The sequence below is a fragment of the Heteronotia binoei genome, chromosome 19 (genome assembly GCF_032191835.1).
Source record: "Heteronotia binoei isolate CCM8104 ecotype False Entrance Well chromosome 19, APGP_CSIRO_Hbin_v1, whole genome shotgun sequence".
Taxonomy (NCBI): Eukaryota; Metazoa; Chordata; class Lepidosauria; order Squamata; family Gekkonidae; genus Heteronotia; species Heteronotia binoei.
In genome coordinates this window covers 23,459,678-23,481,020 of record NC_083241.1, presented here as the reverse complement: position 1 = coordinate 23,481,020, position 21,343 = coordinate 23,459,678, and the positions used below count along the sequence as shown (strand labels likewise).

The 21,343-nt window shown below is 41.5% G+C and overlaps 1 protein-coding gene across 1 annotated transcript in view; it reads left to right on the top strand.

Annotated features, from left to right (window-relative positions):
* The window catches only part of LOC132587966 (transient receptor potential cation channel subfamily M member 7), a 92,221-nt gene that overhangs the window by 44,237 nt on the left and 26,641 nt on the right, over positions 1–21,343 (top strand). The window contains exons 13-24 of the mRNA XM_060260378.1: positions 882–935; positions 1,621–1,761; positions 2,416–2,550; positions 4,947–5,227; positions 6,547–6,775; positions 9,452–9,607; positions 9,700–9,843; positions 10,500–10,628; positions 12,265–12,549; positions 15,530–15,704; positions 19,057–19,189; positions 19,385–19,569. Coding sequence (XP_060116361.1) covers positions 882–935; positions 1,621–1,761; positions 2,416–2,550; positions 4,947–5,227; positions 6,547–6,775; positions 9,452–9,607; positions 9,700–9,843; positions 10,500–10,628; positions 12,265–12,549; positions 15,530–15,704; positions 19,057–19,189; positions 19,385–19,569 — 2,047 coding nt within the window. The remainder of the gene's footprint in view (positions 1–881; positions 936–1,620; positions 1,762–2,415; positions 2,551–4,946; positions 5,228–6,546; positions 6,776–9,451; positions 9,608–9,699; positions 9,844–10,499; positions 10,629–12,264; positions 12,550–15,529; positions 15,705–19,056; positions 19,190–19,384; positions 19,570–21,343) is intronic.

Here is a 21,343-nt window from a genome sequence, read left to right as displayed (position 1 = left end):
CTAGTCCAACCCCCTGCACAATGCAGGAAACTCACAAATATCTCCGCCTAAAGGAAATTGTTTTGAACTCCCCAGAAGATACACCACAGAGGTTAATATTAATCTAAAAGACTAGTTTTTGTCATGTTTACATAGGACCTTTTTCATATAATACTTGTTGCTGTGAGGTCTTGAAGTTTTACTTCTGAAAACTTCAGCTAGGCAGTGCAGTACTTAAAAACCAAGGGGTACAGTACTAAAAGAGAGCACCTCTATTTAATAGGTGTTGTTATGGATAGTTTAGAGTAGGGGTCCCCAACACTTTTGAGCCTGTGGGCACCTTTGTAATTTTGAGAGCCCCAAATGGCTTCTACAGCAGGTGGAGCCCAAACCAAAATGGTTGCCTAGGGAGCCACAATACCTTCCTCCTTCCTTTGCCCAAGAATTTCTGAAGGGCAATAAAAAGAAAGGGAGGAAAGTGGGATGAGGAGGGAGAAAGACACTGGGGAATAAAAAGAAAGGAAGGAAAGCAGCATGGTGAAGAAGGAAGAAAGAGAAGGGGAACTGGAACCATGTAATAACTACGGAAAGCTTGGGTGCCTCCTGATCCTCCAGGGGCTGCGGGTGCTATTGTAGAGGAAAGTCCTTTTATTTAAATGAGGACTGTCAATAACAAGCTTTACCTTACAGTAGCTCCACCCACTTTCTTAAAAGCTTGGCAGTCGCCAAGGGAAATAATGGCAGGCACCATGGTACCTGAAGGCACAGTGTTGGTGATCCCTCATTTAGAATCTTGAAACTTTAATACAATCTGCAATACGATATTCTATTTATAGTGCTGAGGTTTTTTTGTGAGATGTCTCAAACTATCTAAAAGTCTGCATTCTTCTCTTTGCATCAAGAAACAAGGCCCAACTAATCCAGCGCTGTTTCACCTTGTTCGAGATGTTAAACAGGTATGGTTTTTGGTGACTAAAATACTTCAGTGGTTTTAGACACATTTAAACAAAAAATAATGGTTAATATATCTTCTCCCCCCCTCCCTCATATGATGATGCTGGTGGTGTAAGGTGTTGTCAAGTCACAGCTGACTTATGGCAACCCCGTAGAATTTTCAAAGAAAGAGATGTTCAGAGGTGGTTTGCTATAGTCTGGTTCCACATCATGGCCCTCAAAGTCTCCCATCCAAATACTAGCCAGGGCTGACCAGACAGAGCTAGTGTGAGCTGTCCAGCTCAAGATATAATGATGTCAGCAAAAGGGTTTTAATTACTCTTTGCAGTAACCATGATGGAAGACTTCAGAGTAGTTTAATTCCCTTTCTTCTTTCCTCAAAGTGCTGTTTGGCATAACTTAAATTTTAAATGTACTCTGAAAATTATGAATACCTGTTGCTTTATGATCCAATATGGATCAAGTCTGCAATCTCATGTACATGTACCCGGCAGTATATTCCATTTTAGTTGGGGGAAGAGGCTCACATTTGAAATCTGTAAAATTATTTGGATAAAATTTGTTTGTGGTGCCCCGAGGCTATGTAACCTTGATTTCCCTTGCTCTTCCTGATAATATACATGTGAAAGTGATGAGTAGAGGCTGAGGGGTTTTGGGTATTCTAAATTAATAATCTCTTGCTCCCAGGGCAACCTTCCTCCAGGTTACAAACTCACTTTGATTGATGTGGGGCTCATTATTGAATATTTGATGGGAGGAACGTACAGATGCACCTACACACGAAAACGCTTCAGAGCAGTATACAACAGTCTCAGCGGCAGCAATCGGGTAGGTGGTTTTTCTCAGTCTAAAGGAACAGAAGCACAATGTATTGTTTCACAGTCTCAAATGTGTTTAAAACTTCCAACAATCCAGATCGCATATCGTAACAAGTTGATTTCTGAAAAGAGTATTTCCCTCAAAATCTCTAGAAGGGTTTTTTGAGTGCAAGTTGTACTAAATTGCTGTTTAGTAGTAATAGCAGTTATTAGGAAACATGCAGTATAAATATGCAGGGCCAATCCCGCCAAATATAAGCATTTAAAGTCCTGTTGCTTTTAACAGGAGAAACATGTGTGTGTTTAACTCTCACAACAGTCAGTGGGATGTTTCTCAAAACATTTGGCATTCGCTGTCTCGACAAACCTGACACCAGCCCTGTAATGTGTCAGCCACCCTCATGTTACAGAATGAGGGCTTAGACAAGGAGAGTTTTCCAAGGTCAGGCAGTGAACACATAGTTGATGTGAAATTTGAACTGGGTACTTTGCCAGCTCACAGCCCTTAACCCTTGTCTATCTATCAGCCTTTACCAAGTAATTTCTGTTTAATTTTTCATTTATTGTTTTTCATCTTGGTTTAACATTAGAATTAAGATTTAGCAAATGGAAGTAATGTAAAGGATTTTGGGATATGTCTCCCCTCCCCTTCTCTAATTTTTAGCGGTCTGGCCGAAATGCTTCAAGCAGCACCCCTCAGTTACGTAAAAACCACGAACCTTTTGGTAACAGGGCAGATAAAAAAGAGAAAATGCGGCATAACCACTTCATCAAAACTGCACAGCCTTACAAACCAAAGGTATGAGTACACACCATATTGTAGCTTTTTTGGGGGGAAGATAAATTAAGGAATAGGGGGCCCAGGGCTTTTGCCTTTTCAGGATTTTCTTGGCAGTGTTCAGAGTCTTCCTTAAATAGCACATTATAGTTCAAAGTACAGAAAAGGCAAATGTTCTGATATAACAGTTTGATCAATTCATTTTGCCATCACTGAATCTACTTTTCCAGAGTTCAGTAGATTCACTTTTCCATGCATTTCTGTGGTTCCTTTCATAGTAAAACCATTTTTGTTAATGAAACCACAAGCCAGGTTCTATTAGATCAGTCCTTGACCAATGGTGAGAACGGCGATTTCAATTCTTGTGTTTCACACATCCTTGCTGCCAGTGAAAGAGCTGCAGTTAACTCCTAATCAGGGCTTCCAGTCATATTCTTCAAATATCTCAAGTGCTGTTTCTGGATTGTATGGAGGTAATTTATCCTGTCGTTACATGGATATTTGCAAAATACATGAAATACATCTACGACAATACTGCCAGTCCACACTGGCCAGTCTGTAAATACACTTCAGCCAGAGATGGGTCGGATAACATTAAATGCACATCATGCTTTCTATAAATGAGGAGTGGAAGCAGCATTGTGTTCCACTCTAGCTGAAAGCACAGAAAGTGGGGTGGCTGAATAAAATGGGGGACTGCCCTTCAGTGCTACCCCTTATGAATAGTGGGAATGAATGATGGCAAAAAGAAATAAAGATACATGCATCTGCTTATTTTGCAAAACTTTTAACAAGCCACAGACATAAGCTTTCCTTGGTGGATAATTTCAGTTACCTCGGTGAAATAATTGTAACTTTAGCACAGAATATGTATAGAACTGCTGTGCTTGGCCACTATCACAAATTCATTATATGTGCCAGAGAGCAGTGGGGTTGTGGAGGGTTCGTATTGCAGTCACAGAGAACCAACTTTGAGGGCAGAAAGTTCCAGGTGTAGTTACAGAATCCTAGGGAGCAGCATTGGGAAAGACCTTTTTTAATCCATGTTGGATGGTTGGAAGTTAGCATACACTATTGATCTAATTTGGCTAACGGTCTGACTTTGACATATGGCAGTTTCAGATGTTCATGTATTTTTTAATCAACAAATTTTAAGACAGAAAAACAAAAATATTCTCTGTGTTGTTTCTGTTTTCAATTTCTGGACCCTAATTGCCACATTAAACTGTGCCATAACAGTCTTTTTAAACCAGCTTTCCTCATTCTGCAGCACATGGAGAGCCAGCTTCACAAATACCATCATCCTAAAGAACTGCATTTATTTCCATGCCTTGTATAACACCTGGCAGTGGCTGTTTCAACACAAACAGAGTGCCACGCCCCAAACTGTGCTTACTCACGAGTAGACCTTCTGGCGAGAGTGCTTACTCTCCTGCAGACCACGCTGGGCCCATAACCGATGTCAGTAGTGCGTAGAAGTCCTGCAGTATGAGTGTGCTGATAAGAGCAGCCTCTAGTAAATAGTCTATAAATACACAACTCAGTAAGCCGGTTGAAAACAGTTGTATTGGGGTTACAGCATAAGAGTGGTTAAAGGCAGTCCAAAGTAGTCAACATACAGGAAGTCAGTCCATCCAGGTCAGAGGTACACAGTCACAAATCCAAGTCTTAGTCTACACATACCAGGGTCATTGCCATCATCAGTCAAACGGACAGAGTAACAGTCTCTGTAATCAAATAGCTCAACACGTCTCCAACACTCCTTCCTCCTCATCAACCCAAGGCAAAGTCTAAGGACTAGGTTGTTGGTTCTTATGGTAGAGCTGGCCTATCATGTTCCACCCTACTTAATTGGCTTCACATGCCTCAATTAGCTTCACATGCTTCTCATTGAGCTAGTATAGTTGGAGTTACATAATGTAGCATCAGCAGTTTCTATCTTAAAGTGCCTGGTGCTAACAGTGGGAACTGCCTGCCATCATAGTCCCTTCCAGACAAGGACTTTGTCCCCTGAAAAATGGCACAGGTACCACATTGGAGACACTGAAGAACCACAGGTGGCATGCCAAATAGCTGCATGTGGCTCTTTAACTACTGAGCAGCAACTGCTTGAAACTATGAGCCATTAGGGTTGCCAGCCTCTAGATGACAGATGGCGATCTCCCACTATTACAACTGATCTCCAGGCTACAGAAATCAGTTCTCCTCGGAGAAAAATCGCTGCCTTGGAGGGTGGGCTCTATGGCTTTATACCCCGCTGAGGTTCCTTGCCTCCCCAAACCCTATCCTCCCCAGGCTCCGCCCCCAAAATCTCCAGGAATTTCCAAACCCGGAGCTGGCAACCCTAGCCACTATGATTCAACATTTCTTTATTCCCTATAACCCTTAATTTTCTTTCAATTTAATTTTTTTTAAAGGTCGATACTGTTATAGAAGAAGGAAAAAAGAAAAAAACCAAAGATGACATAGTAGATATCGATGACCCGGAGACACGGCGGTTTCCTTATCCTCTGAATGAGCTGCTACTTTGGGCGGTGCTAATGAAAAGGCAAAAAATGGCCCTCTTCTTCTGGCAACATGGGGAGGAGTCCATGGCCAAAGCCTTAGTGGCCTGCAGGCTGTATCGGTCGATGGCCTATGAAGCAAAACAAAGTGACCTTGTTGACGATACCTCGGAAGAACTCAAACAGTATTGCGAGTAAACAGCCTTCTGTCTTTTTAAAGATTTTCTGAGCTATCAGTTTAAAATGCCCATTTTAAAAAGAAAGTATACTTTCTCCAAATTTTAAATTTGATCCTGGGGAAAGACACTTTCTAAAAATTATGTATTAATACTCCTACTGTGCTCTTCCTCCAGAGGATTCAGAGTTGCTTTTGACATAGTTTCCCATCCTGGTAGTTTTCTGCTTCTGAACTGCTAACATTGATAGCAAACTTACATTGTTTGGTGGCTTGGATTGAGGAGACCAGATTCAAATCTCTGCTCTTGTAATTCTTAGGATGACTTTTGCCCAGTTTACTCTCAGCATAAAGTACTATGTAGGGTTGTTGTAGGGAGCAAGGATATAATGGCTGGACTCTTTTTCTAGCAGAAGGTCCTCTTCATATTAGGCCACGCCCTCCTGATGTAGCCAATCCTCCTGGAACTTACAGTAGGCTAACCGAACTTGGTGCCATAGAACGTGCCAACAGCTTTCTTGATGCCTGCCAAGTGTTTTAAGAAAATGGGCAGGGCCAGGTTGGGCTTTTACCTAGTAATGCTTCTGATTGGCCATCAGAAGTTTGATGGGCTGTGCAGATCTTGCAAAACATTATAGCTGCCACCATAGCACAAGGATATATATTGTGTAATTGATGGCAAGCTGTGCCAGTCATTTTGTGTCTGTGTCCACTATGCTGTGTCAGAATTCCAAAGATGCCCGCAGGCTCAAAAAGGTTAGGGACCTTTGAGGTCAGCCATCCAAGCTGCTTGGGAAAATATAAAGATAAAAATAAGAGACCCCTTCATATTGAAAATCAAAGTGCAGTGCATGTAAAAATTCACATGTATCCGGATCCTATACAAACATTCTTTCAACAAGAATAAAATAGCCAATTCAAATTACTATCCAACTTACACCTACTTTAATAAATTACACTCTTTGATGTTTTGTGGATATAGGTTGGATACCCATTTCATTTGAGTTGGATAGTTTATCCTTGTTGAAAGATTTTTTTTTGTAGATTATATTGTATTTGGGACCTTATATCATAACATTGCATATAAAATTCTGGTGCCCTGGTATATCATTAGCTACTAATGGCGTTGTCAAAATAATTTTAAGCATTGTCAGAATATAGTCCTTATTTATTATTTGTGGGCTCTAGGTGGTTCATTTGAGAATAGCTCACCTGTATTTTGCACCCTTCTGTATCTTGTATTTTGTTTTTTAAGATAAAAACAGTACAGGCAAAAATAACCATGGTTGTGTATCCTTTGTATCCTCTAACTTGTGTGGGTGTGTGTTTACTTCCCAGTGAGTTTGGACAACTGGCTGTTGAGCTGTTAGAACAGTCGTTCCGGCAAGATGAAACAATGGCTATGAAGTTGCTAACTTACGAGTTAAAAAACTGGAGTAATTCCACCTGCCTTAAGCTAGCAGTGTCTTCACGGCTTCGCCCTTTTGTTGCTCATACATGCACACAAATGTTGTTGTCTGATATGTGGATGGGAAGACTAAACATGAGGAAGAATTCATGGTACAAGGTATTCAGTCTTGCCAATTTGCCTTCAGTGGGCTCTGCCATATGTTTCCTTTATTATTGTAGCTAGCAATACTTAGGGGAAAGCATGTTTTTGAGTACATAACCTTGCCAAGTCTTCATCACTGTATTCTTCATTTAAGATTAAATAAACTGCTTTTTTAACATGATCAAAGCTGGAGGTGGTATTGGGAATGCAACAATAACTCTTCTTATGATGCTTTATTATCTTTTTGAAAAAGGTACAGAAAGGTAGAAGGCAGAAACCAGGCAAGTAAGCCTTTAACCACAGGTGGATCTCTAGCTCTTCATGAGAAACTAATCTACTACTAAAAAAAAATTAGTGGTGAAACATTAACAGACTGAAAACGCCTTATTTAAAATTGAAACACCATTATGCTTTTCTTCAGGTAGTAAAGTAAAACACAATGTAGAAAACTTCATATTTGTATTTTAGTTGCACAAGCATGCACAAGTTGGAGGGCTAGTGGAAGGCAGACAAGCCAGCAGGATGTGAGTGGGTGTAAGTTTTCAGGAGGGTGTGCATAAAGCAAGCCATGTAGCCTTGATTAACCATAGCAGGAGCAGCATTGCTCTTTGGACACTGAACTGAAAATTTACCCCTCTCTGTATCAGACTGCAGAAAAGAATTCTGCGAAAACGTCTGTGTCATCCTCAAGCATCATTTTAAAGCATGATGTGCTTTTGTCTGTAGTGTGTACTAACTTGTCCTCTCTCACTTGGCTTGCTAGTGAACTAATTTTACCACTTAGAGAGACAGAATTTTTGATTTCTAAATGGATATAGCAAGACTGATTCCAGTAAATGCACGTTGGCTGAAGAAGACAGCAAGCAGTACTGGGAAAAAATCCAGGACAGCAAAAAACAATTTAAAATGGAGATATTTTCTCTTTTTGATATTTTGGAGTTCTATATGTACTCACTGAATTAAAAAAAAAAGAACACATGCACAAAAACAACAGAAATATAATGTTTATTAGGACCAGAGAAAATACTGTAAAATAATGAGCAAGCCTTAAAAATCCCCTTGAACTCTTCATAAGGCTGGATGGGGGGTGGGGCGGGGAGAGTTGGGTAGTAGGAGAACAGAAAAGATGTTGGTAAACATGATGGAAAACCCAGGTCTGCAGATTGTTAACAGTCTTGAGATGGAGCATTGGAGGTGTGATGAAGGCTTATAGTAATCTTCTCTGCATGTTTACTTAGAAGTAATTCCCACTGAATCAAATGGTAATTACTGTATAAGATTATAACCTTGATTAAATTAGATGGTGTTAGGTTCTAAATAGATCTTGGGTTTCACCAAAAATTTCTGAAACAAAGATACAAAGGAAAGAAATGTATATACTTATTTCATTTATTTATACTCCACCTTTCCCTCAATGGGTAGCCTGAATAGCATATGTTGTTGTCCTCTCAGTTTTATCCTCACAACCACCCTGTGAGTAGATTAGTCTGAGAGAGTGTGACTGAAACTGTTGGTGTTGATACTTTCAGTGCAAGAATTGCCCTAATTTCACTGTCCCAGTAGCCTTTATTGAATCCTGAGATTGTTCGTCTTTGTTTTGAACCCAGTGTCCTTGTGCCCAGGCATGTACAACCTTTTTGAGCCAGTGGGCACCATTGGAATTTTGAGGTGGGGTAGTGGCTGCTGCCACATAATGGCTGTCAAAGGAAATGGAGCCAAGTACAAAATAGCTGTCACAGGAGGTATAGCGATGCACCATCTCCACTGCTCTGGTGCTGCCTGGCCCCGGCCACCTCACAACCGATCTACAGAGTCCTGCTCCAGTGAGCAGTGAGGGGAGATGAAGGCGGCCATCCATTCATTGACCCAGCCCTCAAAATGGCCCAGCCTGCTATCCAGAAGCTCACCACCTTGGGCAGCCTGGGTCTAACCTTACACTGTAGCATACATATTTATTGAACATATTTAATTAGCCACCTTTCTACGTTATCTTACCCAAAGCAAATAAAAAACATAAACACCGCAAGTTAAAACCAACAATTTAAAACTGCCAGTAGGCAGAAGAACTAAAACCAAACACTTGCCTTTGTAACTTCCAGCTCTGTTCCATCCTAATAATCTGCAGAGTAGGGTTCTCTATTGTGGCTAGGGTTGCCAGCCTCCAGGTGAGACTTGGAATTCTCTGAGAATGACGGCTGATTCCCAAATAGATCAGTCCCCCTGGAGAAAATGGCAGCTTTGGAGGGTGGACTCTTTGGCTTCACATCTCTGCTGAGCTCCCTCCCCAGGCTGTGGAGTTGGCAACCCTAATTGTAGCCAACAGCATTCCTTTCCCTCTCCCTTTTTGCTTACCATCCAGCCTGCATAAGAGTTTTAGGGTACTTGAAAGCTTGCTCACTGCTTTGTGATGCTCCGGTACTTTGTTCTAATAAACATTATTGCTCTATTGTGTTTTGGATTTTTTTTCTCAAGTTAAACGATATGGCTAACTGCAATTTCTGTCTTTACAAAAACATCCCTACCACACTGATTGTTCCTCTACATCTTTTACTTGCTACCTGACAGGCAGATATCAAGATATTTCTGGGAGGGTGTTCTATGTGTGCAGTGTGTATTTCCTGAAGTTTTTAGTACATCAACATCAAGTGTGAGTAGGCTTTTGAAAAATAACTTGGGATTTGCAATTTACAGGTGATATTGAGCATCTTGGTCCCCCCTGCCATACTAATGCTGGAATACAAAACCAAGGCAGAAATGTCCCATATTCCACAGTCTCAAGATGCACACCAAATGACCATGGAAGACAGTGAGAACAACTTCCAGACCATAGCAGAAGAAATACCAATGGTAACTCATTTGTTCATGCAGTGTTTTTGCACAAAGAATACTAATGCTATTGTCATACAACATGATTTTTACAATGTGTTTTTTTATGTTAGGAAGTGTTTAAAGAAGTAAAAGTCCTAGATGGTAACGAAGGGAAGCATGACATGGAGACAGCTGTAAAGCCCAAGAGACTTCCAGTGACACGGAAATTTTATGCCTTTTATCATGCACCAATAGTGAAATTCTGGTTCAATACGGTATGTGTTTTCTTTTTTACAACAAATTATTTTATTTCTTGTCCAGTGTGCACTTTGTAAAATCATTTTACTTTCTTATTTTTAATTTGTTTTTGTAAATTAATTTATGAAAAATTGCAAATACACATAAACAATACATATAAACCATGTAAACTTTAATTAATCTGTCTGATCTGACATTTGTCACTAAATATTTTTGTCTCTGAATACCAGCTTTTTAGACCTTTTCTTTTAAAATAAGCAGTCAGTTTCATCATGCACTATGTGTCATTCAGTTTCTCTTTGACTTTGGAGGGAATTTTCCCTCCAGTATGTGTCACAGATAAAATGCGTAGTTGTTACTGCGGACAGAACCAACTCTTGAAAAGGTACTACACTTGATCTTAGCCAAAAGGCCAAGAAGGAGACAGAATACATAGGATGAAATTTAATAATAACAGTTCTGGCATACTAGCAGTCTTAAAATCTGTGCAACTGAAATGTTTGCCACAATCATTTTCCAACAGCTTATGAACAACTCCCATCATACATGAAAGCAGATAGTGTTGAAATTGCCACAGAACTAACAGTTCTTTGTGGCTTTATAATTTTTGAAGAGTCTGTTTGATGACAGGTACTACCATTTTAATTACACCTTGTTTTGTTTCTTTTTATAGTTGGCCTACTTAGGATTTTTGATGCTTTATACTTTTGTCGTTCTTGTGAGAATGGAAGAGCTGCCTTCCATTCAGGAATGGATTGTCATTGCTTACATTTTCACATTGGCTGTTGAGAAGATTCGTGAGGTATGTTGGCATTTTGCATAATTTTGTGTTCTGTGTAACTTGCTGAAATGCAGAGTCAGCTTTGTGTCTGTATCAAAGGGCTAGTTAAGATGAATTGTGCAGCAACTTACCTGTTACAGGAAAACAAGACAGCAGGTGCTCCTGGGTCTTATGGGCATCCAGACATGGGCATGATGTTTACCTACACAGATACTGTTGTACATGTTGCTAATAATTTGGGAATCAGTTGTGCAATCAGGGTTTGTGCATATCTTGTATGTACATAAATTCCATGCCAAAGTCATAGTCTTCTGGTGAGCCCAGAAATGAGACAGGTGTATAGGCTGAGCTGAAAAGCACACATTTACTTACACATTACACACAGCTTCTCTGTGTTTAGAAATTTATCCAAATGAGCAGATTCATAAATTCTAACGAAGTTGTTTACACTTAATGCACTTGCATTCTTACTGCATGTGTAGTGTAACTTGCCACAACAACATAGTCTGGATTCCTCCCAAAGGAATTAATAGATGTTAGAAGCGTGCTGTGCTTGCAGACCTTGTTCTTGAAAACAGTCATTTGTCCAAGATATCCTCCCACCCAAGGCTTTTTTTGTAGCAGGAACTCCTTTGCATATTAGACTACAACCCCTGATGTAGCCAATCCTCCAAGAACTTACAGGGCTCTTAGTACAGGGCCTACTGTAAGCTCCAGGAGGATTGGCTACATCAGGGGTGTGTGAGCCTAATATGCAAAGGAGTTCCTGCTACAAAAAAAGTCCTGCTTCCACCCTAGGGAAAAGTGTTCTGAAAGTAAATTCATGCATCAAGGGAAATAACCCTATGTAGTCATACTTGACTATTGTTTATTTTCTTCAGTTATACCCCAGCCTTTCTCCCCAGTGGGGACTTGAAGGCAGTTTACATTGTTCTCTTCTCAGATTTTTGTAATCCTCACAACAACCCTGTGAAGTAGGTTAAGCAGAGATTGTGTGACTGTTCCAAGGTCACCCAGCAAGCTTCTATGGCAGAGCAGGGATTCAAACCTGGATCTCTCAAGTCATAATCCAATGGAGGATGGGGTGGGCTTCCATTTCCTACGGGCAAGGTGTTCTGAAATGAAGAATGAGGCTAATTCTGACACATAGCATAGACTGGATTGGGGTTTTATATTTGCGTAACTTTGGAGAGGCTGTGAGATCATGGGAAGATGCAACACTGCCTGCCTGGAAACTGTGGCTTATTAAACAGGAGCCTTCCGTGGGGACCTGTACTCTGTCCCTTCCATTCTCCTACTCAGATACCCCCCCACACACACTCCCTTGTCTTACAGTGCAGTCCTAAGAACATTTTCTCTAAGAACATAAGAGAAGTCCTAAGAACATAAATAGATGTGTGTGGGATCCTGAGTAAAAGCTGCTTAAGATTTCTGTCTTAGCTGAGCCTTAACGGTAGTTTCCTGTTACATGTGTCCCAGCTGTAAGCAATGCTGAAAATAAGCCAAAGTTGGCAATATGCACAAACCTCTTTAAAACCTAGTTCAAACCCAGGTTTGATTTGTGTTAACCATAGTTTGTGTGCCTTTGTAATTGTCACATATCCTTTGAAATAAGTTGAAATTGACTGTGCCCAATTGCTCGTTGTTTTTAAAACAGATCTTCATGTCGGAGGCTGGGAAGGTTAGTCAGAAGATAAAAGTGTGGTTCAACGATTACTTCAATGTCAGCGATACAATAGCCATCATCACTTTCTTTATTGGTTTTGCACTAAGATTTGGAGCAAAAGGGAATTTTAATGAAGATACTTATTCATTAAATCACATTTTTGTTGCTGGAAGAGTAACTTACTGTCTGAATATAATCTTCTGGTATGTGAGGCTACTGGATTTCCTAGCTGTAAACCAACAGGCTGGCCCTTACGTCATGATGATTGGGAAAATGGTAAGCCTTTTTCTTTGGTCTTGGATTCAGATGCTTGCACAGTATTTGTTGTTATATCTTTACAGCCATGTGAAACAGATCTACAAATGAAAGCAAAAGGCAAATTCCATCTTGTTGAATTGTTCATTGCAGCCAAAGAATCTATATGTCAGGACCCCCAAAGTTCAAAGAGCACAAATGATCAACTTTATAAATGGTTGTTTATTGACTCTCGACAGCAGATTACAACCATGATGGTCTTTGCGAAGACTGGCAATGATGGGCTGTCTGGCCCCTTGTATAGGCTACCCCAAACCATTACATGTTTAAAGAAAAGCGGGAAGCATCATCCCTCCCTCCAGCATCCCTGTCCCTTTCGCAGGTGCTTCTTGGCTGGCAACGTGACTTTGCTCTCCCTTAGCAACCCCGTTGGCCAGTGTAAGGAATTTGGATAACTGTTCCAAGGAGATAAGCATAGGGAGGCAGCGATGAGCAGACAGTAAGACTTATTCATGATTAAAAATGGCAAGGCACTTGACACTGTGGATATGAATCAGGTTACCAGTGCAGTCCTAAGCAGAGTCTACATCCTTATAGGCTCAGTGAAGTCAGTGGGTTTAGAAGGGATTATTTTTTTCTTAGGATTGCTTTATGCATGTTGTGCTAATGTGGGTGCTAGGTTGATTGAGAAAACTGTACGTGACAGGACTGGGATTGCATATGCTCATTTGCGTAGCTCTCACGCATACATATGGGGTGCATATGGTGTGTGCAGTCCAGTGTTGTGTTGTGCAGGTCAGCATTGATTATGACTAGCATGCAAACATGTTGAACAATGCACAGGTATCTGGGGCGAGGACAAGACAGTCAAGGTTCCTCACTGTGTGTACATTCCAAATTAATTTTATTTATAAAATTTGTGTCCCACCTTTTTGCCTAGTCAGGGTCACCAAGGCAGCTGACAGTTAAAACAAAACATAAAAATGCATCATAAAAATCATTAAAAGCAAAAAAGGAAATGCTTATTTAAAAGCACATAAAACTAATTTAACGGAGGAGTAGTTGAGAGAATGCCAAATGAAGCAAAGAAGTGCTCACCCGTGAGTTGAAGACTGAAAAAGAAGGGGGCAGATGAATGTCCATGGGGAGAGAGTTCCATAGTCTAGTGCCACAACTAAGAAGACTGTCACTTGGGTTGCCATGCACCTAATCCAAGAGAGTGGGATACACAAAGCAAAGCTTTGGAAAATGACCATAGTGATTGAGTAGGTTCATATGGTATGCTGATCCCAAGCAGTGTTCCCTCTAAGCTGAGTTAGTGTGAACTAGCTCATAATTTTTTAGCCTCCAGCTCACACCTTTTTGTCTTAGCTCAGGAAAAATGACCCCAATGCAAACTAATTTTATGCATTAGCTCACAACTTTAATCCAGTAGCTCACAGAGTAGAATTTTGTGCTCACAGGAGTCCACAGCTTAGAGGGAGTATTGGTCCCAAGCCATATAGAGCTTGAATTGAGCCCAGAAACATATTGGGAGCAGTGTTCCCTCTAAGCTGAGTTAGCGTGAGCTAGCTCACAGATTTTTAGCTTCCAGCTCACACATTTTTGTCTCAGGAAAGATGACCCTAGAGCTCACTAATTTATGCAGTAGCTCGCAGTTTTAATGCCAGTAGCTCACAACTTTAATACCATAACTCACAAAGTTGCATTTTTGCTCACAAGACTCTGCAGCTTAGAGGGAACATTGATTGAGAGCCAGTATAGATGGGCCAAGACTGGATGTGATTCCTATCAACTGCTCCAGTCAACAAGCCAACTGCAGCATTCTGTATCAATTAAAGTTTCTGAAACACGTTTCAGTGGCTGCCCCACACAGAAGACATTGCAATAATCTAGAGGTTATGCTGGTGTGCACCACAGTGGAGGTATCTTTTCTGAAGCTGGTTAACCAGTCAAACTTAGAAAAAGGCACTCCTGGCCAATGTTCCCTCTAAGCTGAAGAGTCTTGTGAGCCAAAATTCTACTTCGTGAGCTACTGGCATTAAAGTTGTGAGCTACTGCATATATTAGTGTGCTCTGGGGTCATCCTTCCTGAGCTAAGACAAAAATGTGTGAGCTGGAGGATAAAAATCTGTGAGCTAGCTCACACTAACTCAGCTTAGAGGGAACACTGCTCCTGGCCACAGCTGCCATCAGCTTATCCAGCAGCAGGTCCAGAATTGTTCCTTTAATGGGAAGGCAGCCCCATCCAGAGTAGGTGACATCTTAAACCCCAGATCAGACCTTCCAACCTCTGGTAGCACTTCTGTTTTATTGGGTTGAAGCTTCAGTTTATTCGCCCACATCCATCCCAAAGCTGCCTCCAGGCAACAATTAAAGGTTGCCTGGGATTGGGAACTGAGCCGAGTATCACCACCATACCGGTGACTGTCCAGATAAATGGCTTGCATAAGACTATTGTTGCTGTGTACATATATGTGCTATATGCATGTAAAAATAGCAGGAATCACAGGGGGTTCCCTCCTCCACACACTCAGGTTCCATTGACACAAATAGACAGAGCACATATATTTAACTCTGATTTTTTTCTTCATTTCCAAGTGAACTGGCCCAGTGGTGATTTTGACTGTGTGCATGAATTAGCTTCAGACATTAGAGTGGTGACTCGAATTAGGAAGTTAAAAATAAAATTATGTACTGTAACAAAATTATTCCTTGACTTGCATATGAAACAGATCCTCAGTTCGAAGTCTTGGGAGTATTACGTGTTCCACAGTGGGAAAGTCCTAGCATCGGTAGAGATACTTTGCTGTTGAATTACAGTTGTTACTACATAGTAAACATTTTTTGTGTTCTGACGTCCAAGAAGGATTTCATGTCAGAAAAATCAGTCAATTGCTTGAACAAGCCAATTACAATGAGTAGTAATTTAGAAGAAGTGCTCTCGTGACTTTTAAGAGGTTATTTCAGTTTCTTTGACTTTGCCTCTGTATTTTAATAGGTGGCCAACATGTTTTACATTGTAGTGATCATGGCTGTTGTCCTGCTCAGTTTTGGAGTCCCCAGGAAGGCAATACTTTACCCTAATGAAGAACCATCCTGGGTTCTGGCAAAAGATATTGTGTTTCAACCCTACTGGATGATCTTTGGTGAAGTTTATGCTTATGAAATAGATGGTAAGAAGAGATTTCCTGGAATTGGGGGTCTGTCTTGTTTGAAATGTTGCTGAGATGTACAGATGGAAAGGGATGTCAGCCTTTCACAGGCTATATATTGAGTCCTCTCACTGTGCTCTGTATAGACAATGAGAAGCATTTAAGAGACAATGGACTGAGAGTGGTTTTTACTGGGAAGATGAAAGCAGTGTGGGAAACAGAACACGCTTCTAATGCAGATAACAGTTTCTTCCTTGCAGTTAACCTTGTGGGACCTAATTAGTCCTATTTGGATGGGGAAGCAGAAGCCAGAATATGGACTCTCCCCATGTAAATTGGAGGGCATTTAGGCCAGAGGAAGTCCTGTCCCTTGGACTGTGTAAGCAGGTCTGAGGAATGCTTCCTTGAGAAGGTGTGGCCAGGGCTGGTGCGGGGGAGTAGGCCAAGTAGGCGGCCACCTCCAGCGCACTTGGCTTAGAGGCGCCATGAGGTGTCCCCTCTCCCCGCATCCACTGCCTCCTCTGCCCGCTGCCGCTCCCTGTGCTTGCCACTGCTGCCCGCCTGCTGTGCTCACCGCCGCCTCCCCCCGCATGCCCCTCCGACTCTTCCGAAGCTTCCAGAGGCTTTGGAAGAGTCCGAGCCGACTGGCTTGTAGCATGCCCGCCTCACTCCCGACTCTTCCAAAGCTTCCAGAGGCTTTGGAAGAGTCCGAGCCGACTGGCTTGTAGCATGCCCACCTCACTCCCGACTCTTCCGAAGCTTCCAGAGGCTTCAGAAGAGTCCGAGCCGACTGGCTTGTAGCGCGCCGCTTCGCCCCCAACTCTTCAGAAGCTTCGAGAGGCTTCGGAAGAGTCCAAGCCGACTGGCTTGTAGAGTGCCTGCCTCGCCCCCGACGCTTCCAAAACTTCCCAAGGCTTCAGAAGAGTCTGGGGGGCGGGGCAGTGACATTATGGTGATGTCATCTGGGTGCGCACAAGAATACAAACACTTGGGGGGCGGAAATTGGAGACTCAACCTAGGGGCATGGGCCCCCCTAGTGCCAGGCCTGGGTGTGACTTTTTTCCTAGTGGTCTCCCTACCTTTGTCAGGGAAGAGCTCCTTTGAGCTGAGAAATGCATACAGAAACAGAACAAGAAAAGTCAGAAGCAGTAGATTAGTGAGAGAACAGAAGGGCTTTAAGCCATAACTCAGCCAGAGGTCTTTTTCCATTCCCCCACCCCACCTCAGGCATAATTCATAGGGGACGAGAAGTTGTAAGTGGGGTGACCATACAAGTGTTTACTCCCTGTGCATCACTGCAGAGCCCCCCTCCCACAAGTTTAGGTGAATGGGTACAGTTTTCCCCTTGCTTGACTGTACATGTTCCTGAGCTGCAGTAGTTCTTTTTTGCTTCTAAGTTATAATTATTTCATGCATGGTATCTATAAATTGAGTCCTCTCCTTCTGAATACTATTGCATTTAATGCAAGTCTTGTACAGGGGTGGCCAAACTGTGGCTCAGGAGTCACATGTGGTTTTTTCACATATATTATGTGGCTCCTGCTGGTCAAGGAGGAACTTGCAGGATTACTCTCAAGCAAGTGTGCTTAGCATTGGGAATTCAGTTAGCCCCTGAGTGCTGACCCATAGGTAGGTGACTATTTCACTGTGTTGAAGAGGGGAAGGAGGGGGAAATAGGCAGGCTTGCAAGCTCTTCTCCACCACAGAGGTTGACTGAGGCCTAGAACGGGGAAAGACAGCACAAGAGCTGGGGGAGCCACTGGAAGGAGGGATGAAATTAAAGAGGGTGGCACGCAGCATTCCCCCTTAGTTTCATAGTTCCTGTAGGAGTAGAATTTACTAAACTTGGTGTCAGGCAAAGAGAGATGCATAATGGTGCAAATGGTGGTCAGTGTTTATGTGGTACATGTGTGTTCCTTTCTTCCGGACCTTTCCCTGTGCTGGTCTTATGGGGACTGTTATTTCCAGCTTTTGTTGTTGTTTTTTAAGTGTCTCCTAGTATAGTCACAGTACAAAGAAATTAAGAGTTTTAATAAAGATGCATATGTAATATTTGTTCATGTAGTTCTCAAACATCTGACATTTATTCTGTGTGGCTCTTACTTTATGCAAGTTTGGACAACCCTGGTCTTGTCTCTCCTAATGCTTGTGGGATTTCTGCAAGCAATATCCTTAGGAAGCACCACTTTCTGTGATGGAACATTTGGTTGTGGTCCGGTGTGAATTATCAGGCATATATCCTTCTAGAAACAGCCTCCTGAAAGATAGGAAGCTTCTACAAATTTCTCCAGGCCCTTCCTTTACACTCATCAAGTGTTTGTGTGTGAGTCCCTCTTGGTAGACAAGAACTGCTTCTTCTCAAAGGATAATATTAAGTTATTTGTTTACTCCCATTTATACCACACCTTTTTCCTTTACAGAGATCCAAAAGGCTTTGCTTCATTCTCCTTTCCTCCATTTTATCCTTACAGGAACCCTAAATTAGATTAGGCTGAGAGGGTAAGGCTGGCCTAAGCACACTTTCATGGAAGAGTCATAACTGAAACCTAAATCTCCTGGATTCTATTCCAGCACTTCAACTACTGCACCTTAATTGCAGCATTCATTCTATAGCTCAGGTTGACCCCTCAGTGTAGGAGCTGATGAACTTGAAGTTTGGTTTAGAGCAGGGGTGGCCAATCTTGCTTAATGTAAGAGACGCACAGAAGAAACATCAGATGTTTGAGAGCTACAATATATGAACAAATGTTTGAGAGCCACAAGATAGGAAGGCAGGCAGGCAGGCAGGCAAATTGAAGGGGAGGGAGAGGTGGAAAAAAAGCAACTTTATTTTTGAATATATTTTCCAAGCTGCTGGATGGCTTGACTTGGAGAAATTACTTAAAGAGAGAAAGGCCTTCTCCAAGCCAGCTGATGGAGTGGTGGGGGCTTTGAGAGCCAAGAGCCACAGTTTGGCCATCCCTGGTTTAGGGTTTTGGATTCAGTTCTAACCAGTCATGAGTGTAGTTTTCGGTATTTTATGTTGCATTTAGATTTTTTGTAAGCAATACTTTATGTAAATGTGTTTTGAAAAATCTGTCTTTTTCCCTTTAAAAGAAATTGTTTAGACATATTTGTTCAAAACCTGACATATGCAGTACACACTAATTTCTTATTGGTTGAGTTTGAAGATGAATGGCTTTGATGCACCCACATTTACCTGCCTGCCTCTCTAGCTGTTGTTCCAAATTTTTAAAAGTATGCAGTGAGTGCTTCTTGTTAAATAGTGACTGGTAGCAGTTTATTGTTGATTTTGTTTACAAAGAGCTTTGTTTTAGAACTGCTAGATTTGACTGCAGAATTTTCTAATCATTTCTGTTTGTTATTGGTTGAGTGTGTGCAAACAATTCTGACCAAAATGTTAAAGAGCTCTGCGTGATGGGATCATGGCTCACTCCGTTTCTTCAATCAGTCTATCTCTTTGTCCAGTACATAATTATGGTCAATCTCCTCATCGCCTTTTTCAAGTACGTATATACATCAGTTTGTTTACTATATAAACATTTCAAAAGGTGGCTAGCTTGCTGATTTGTTCTAGCTTGCAATAGTTTTCTTACTCATGGGTTGATGTTGTAATATCATCATCGCTAATATATAGATCTGAATGTGTCTGGGGTATTGTACTAAAACATTTACTTTTTTGTTTTTTGTTCTTTCTTTAGCAATGTATACTTGCAAGTGAAAGCAATTTCCAACATTGTATGGAAATACCAGCGTTATCATTTTATTATGGCTTATCATGAGAAACCTGTCCTGCCCCCTCCTCTTATCATCCTTAGTCATATGGCTTCCCTGTTCTGTTGCGTATGCAAGCGAAGAAAGACCGATAAAGCTTCAGATGGACCAAGTAAGAACATGGCAGAGAATGTACAATGTTGTTCTTCTTTTATATAATGTCAAATACTGTGTGTATGTGTAAGGAAACTGCTTATCTCCACTCTTCTTAACAGACATGCACAACTTAATTTTAAAAACCTAGGAACTACTCATATCCAAATCTCAGTTTGTATACTAGGGTTGCCAGCCTCCATATCTTTCTCCAGGGCTAGTGCTGTGTGAAGTGTTTCGTGATGTTGTGATGAGTGGGGTACGTCTCTTTGATAAAGGTGTATATGGAAACAGTAACATAGGTGAGCTTTACTGTTGGCTACCCACTTTTAAAAAGCTGTTCACAAACAGTGAAGCTTCTAGTTTGGCAACTTTGGAAAAAGAACTGAAGAAATGCCAATGAAAAATAAGAACTGATTGCACGCAGAATTAGTTATAGCACCGGAACTTTAATTTACCCGTGGATGCGGGCGAACGGTTTACAAGCGTTTGAAGTCGGAAATTGACATGTTGAATGAAAAAACAACTTTGAAACTTTATTCTTCTCACAACGGACTTTTGAATATGTGACATTTTGTATGTTGCGAAGTGATATGTATTTTTGCAAAAGGTGGTTCAGAATAATATTGTCTACATTCATAATTTTTAAAAATATATATTAGAATTTTTCATTAATTTTCCACAGTTTTTTGGTGTTTGTATAATTAGCCTCCAGGTAGGGCCTGGAGATCTCCTGCTTTTACAACTAATCTCCATCTGGCAGAGATCAGTTCCCCTGGAGAAAATGGCAGCTTTGAAGGATGGACTCTATGGCAGGGGGTGGCCAATGGTAGTTCTCCAGATGTTTTTTGCCTACAACTCCCATCAGCCCCAGCCATTGGCCATGCTGGCTGGGGCTGATGGGAGTTGTAGGCAAAAAAACATCTGGAGAGCTACCGTTGGCCACCCTTGCTCTATGGCATTCTGCCATGCTGAGGCCCCTCCCCTCCTCAGACCCCACCCTCTCCCAGATCCATCCCCAAAATCTCCAGGCAATTTTAATTAATTGGACAGAGTGAGCTTGGAGGCACAGGGTTTTTTATTTTATTTTATTACATTTATATCGCGCCCTCCCCTAGAGGGCTCAGGGTGGCTAGCAACAGTTAAAACAGCATAATGTTAAAATAAAGGTACAATAAAATCTAAAACATTTCAAACAGTTCATACAGTTTAAAACATGTAATACAGTTTCAGGTTCACTCACTAGGATCCAAGATGGTGGATTTTTTTTCTTATTGAGTGCTACATGTGGATGTGGAAATATGTAGTGGGGATGTATCGGTTCTTTAAAGGACTCTGCAGTTGAAACTGTATTGTTGAAATTGGTATTGTCAGCCCAGTTTCTTAATTATAATGGGAGCTATTTGTACTGTTAGGTGTGATTTGATGGTGAACTTGGTTTGTAGAGATTGGGGTACTGCTAAAGATCAGCATATGATCAGTACTTGAGTTCTGTTTTTACTATCACGTGAGTGCCATTTTGGATTTTCTGTCCCCAGGATGGCGTTACCAGCCCTAAGATGGGAAATTGCAAAATATTTGGGGGATGGAGCCTGGGGAGGGGGCAGAGTTGGGGAGGGAGGGCCCTCAGTGGTGTATAATGCCATAGAGTCCACCTCCCAGAGCAGCCATTTTTTTCCAGGGGACCTGATTTCTCTAGACTGGAGGTCACTTGTAATTCCAGGAGTTCTACAGGACCCAGTTGGAGGTTGGCAGCCCTAAGCATCATATTGCCTATGCCCTGGAATTTTTTA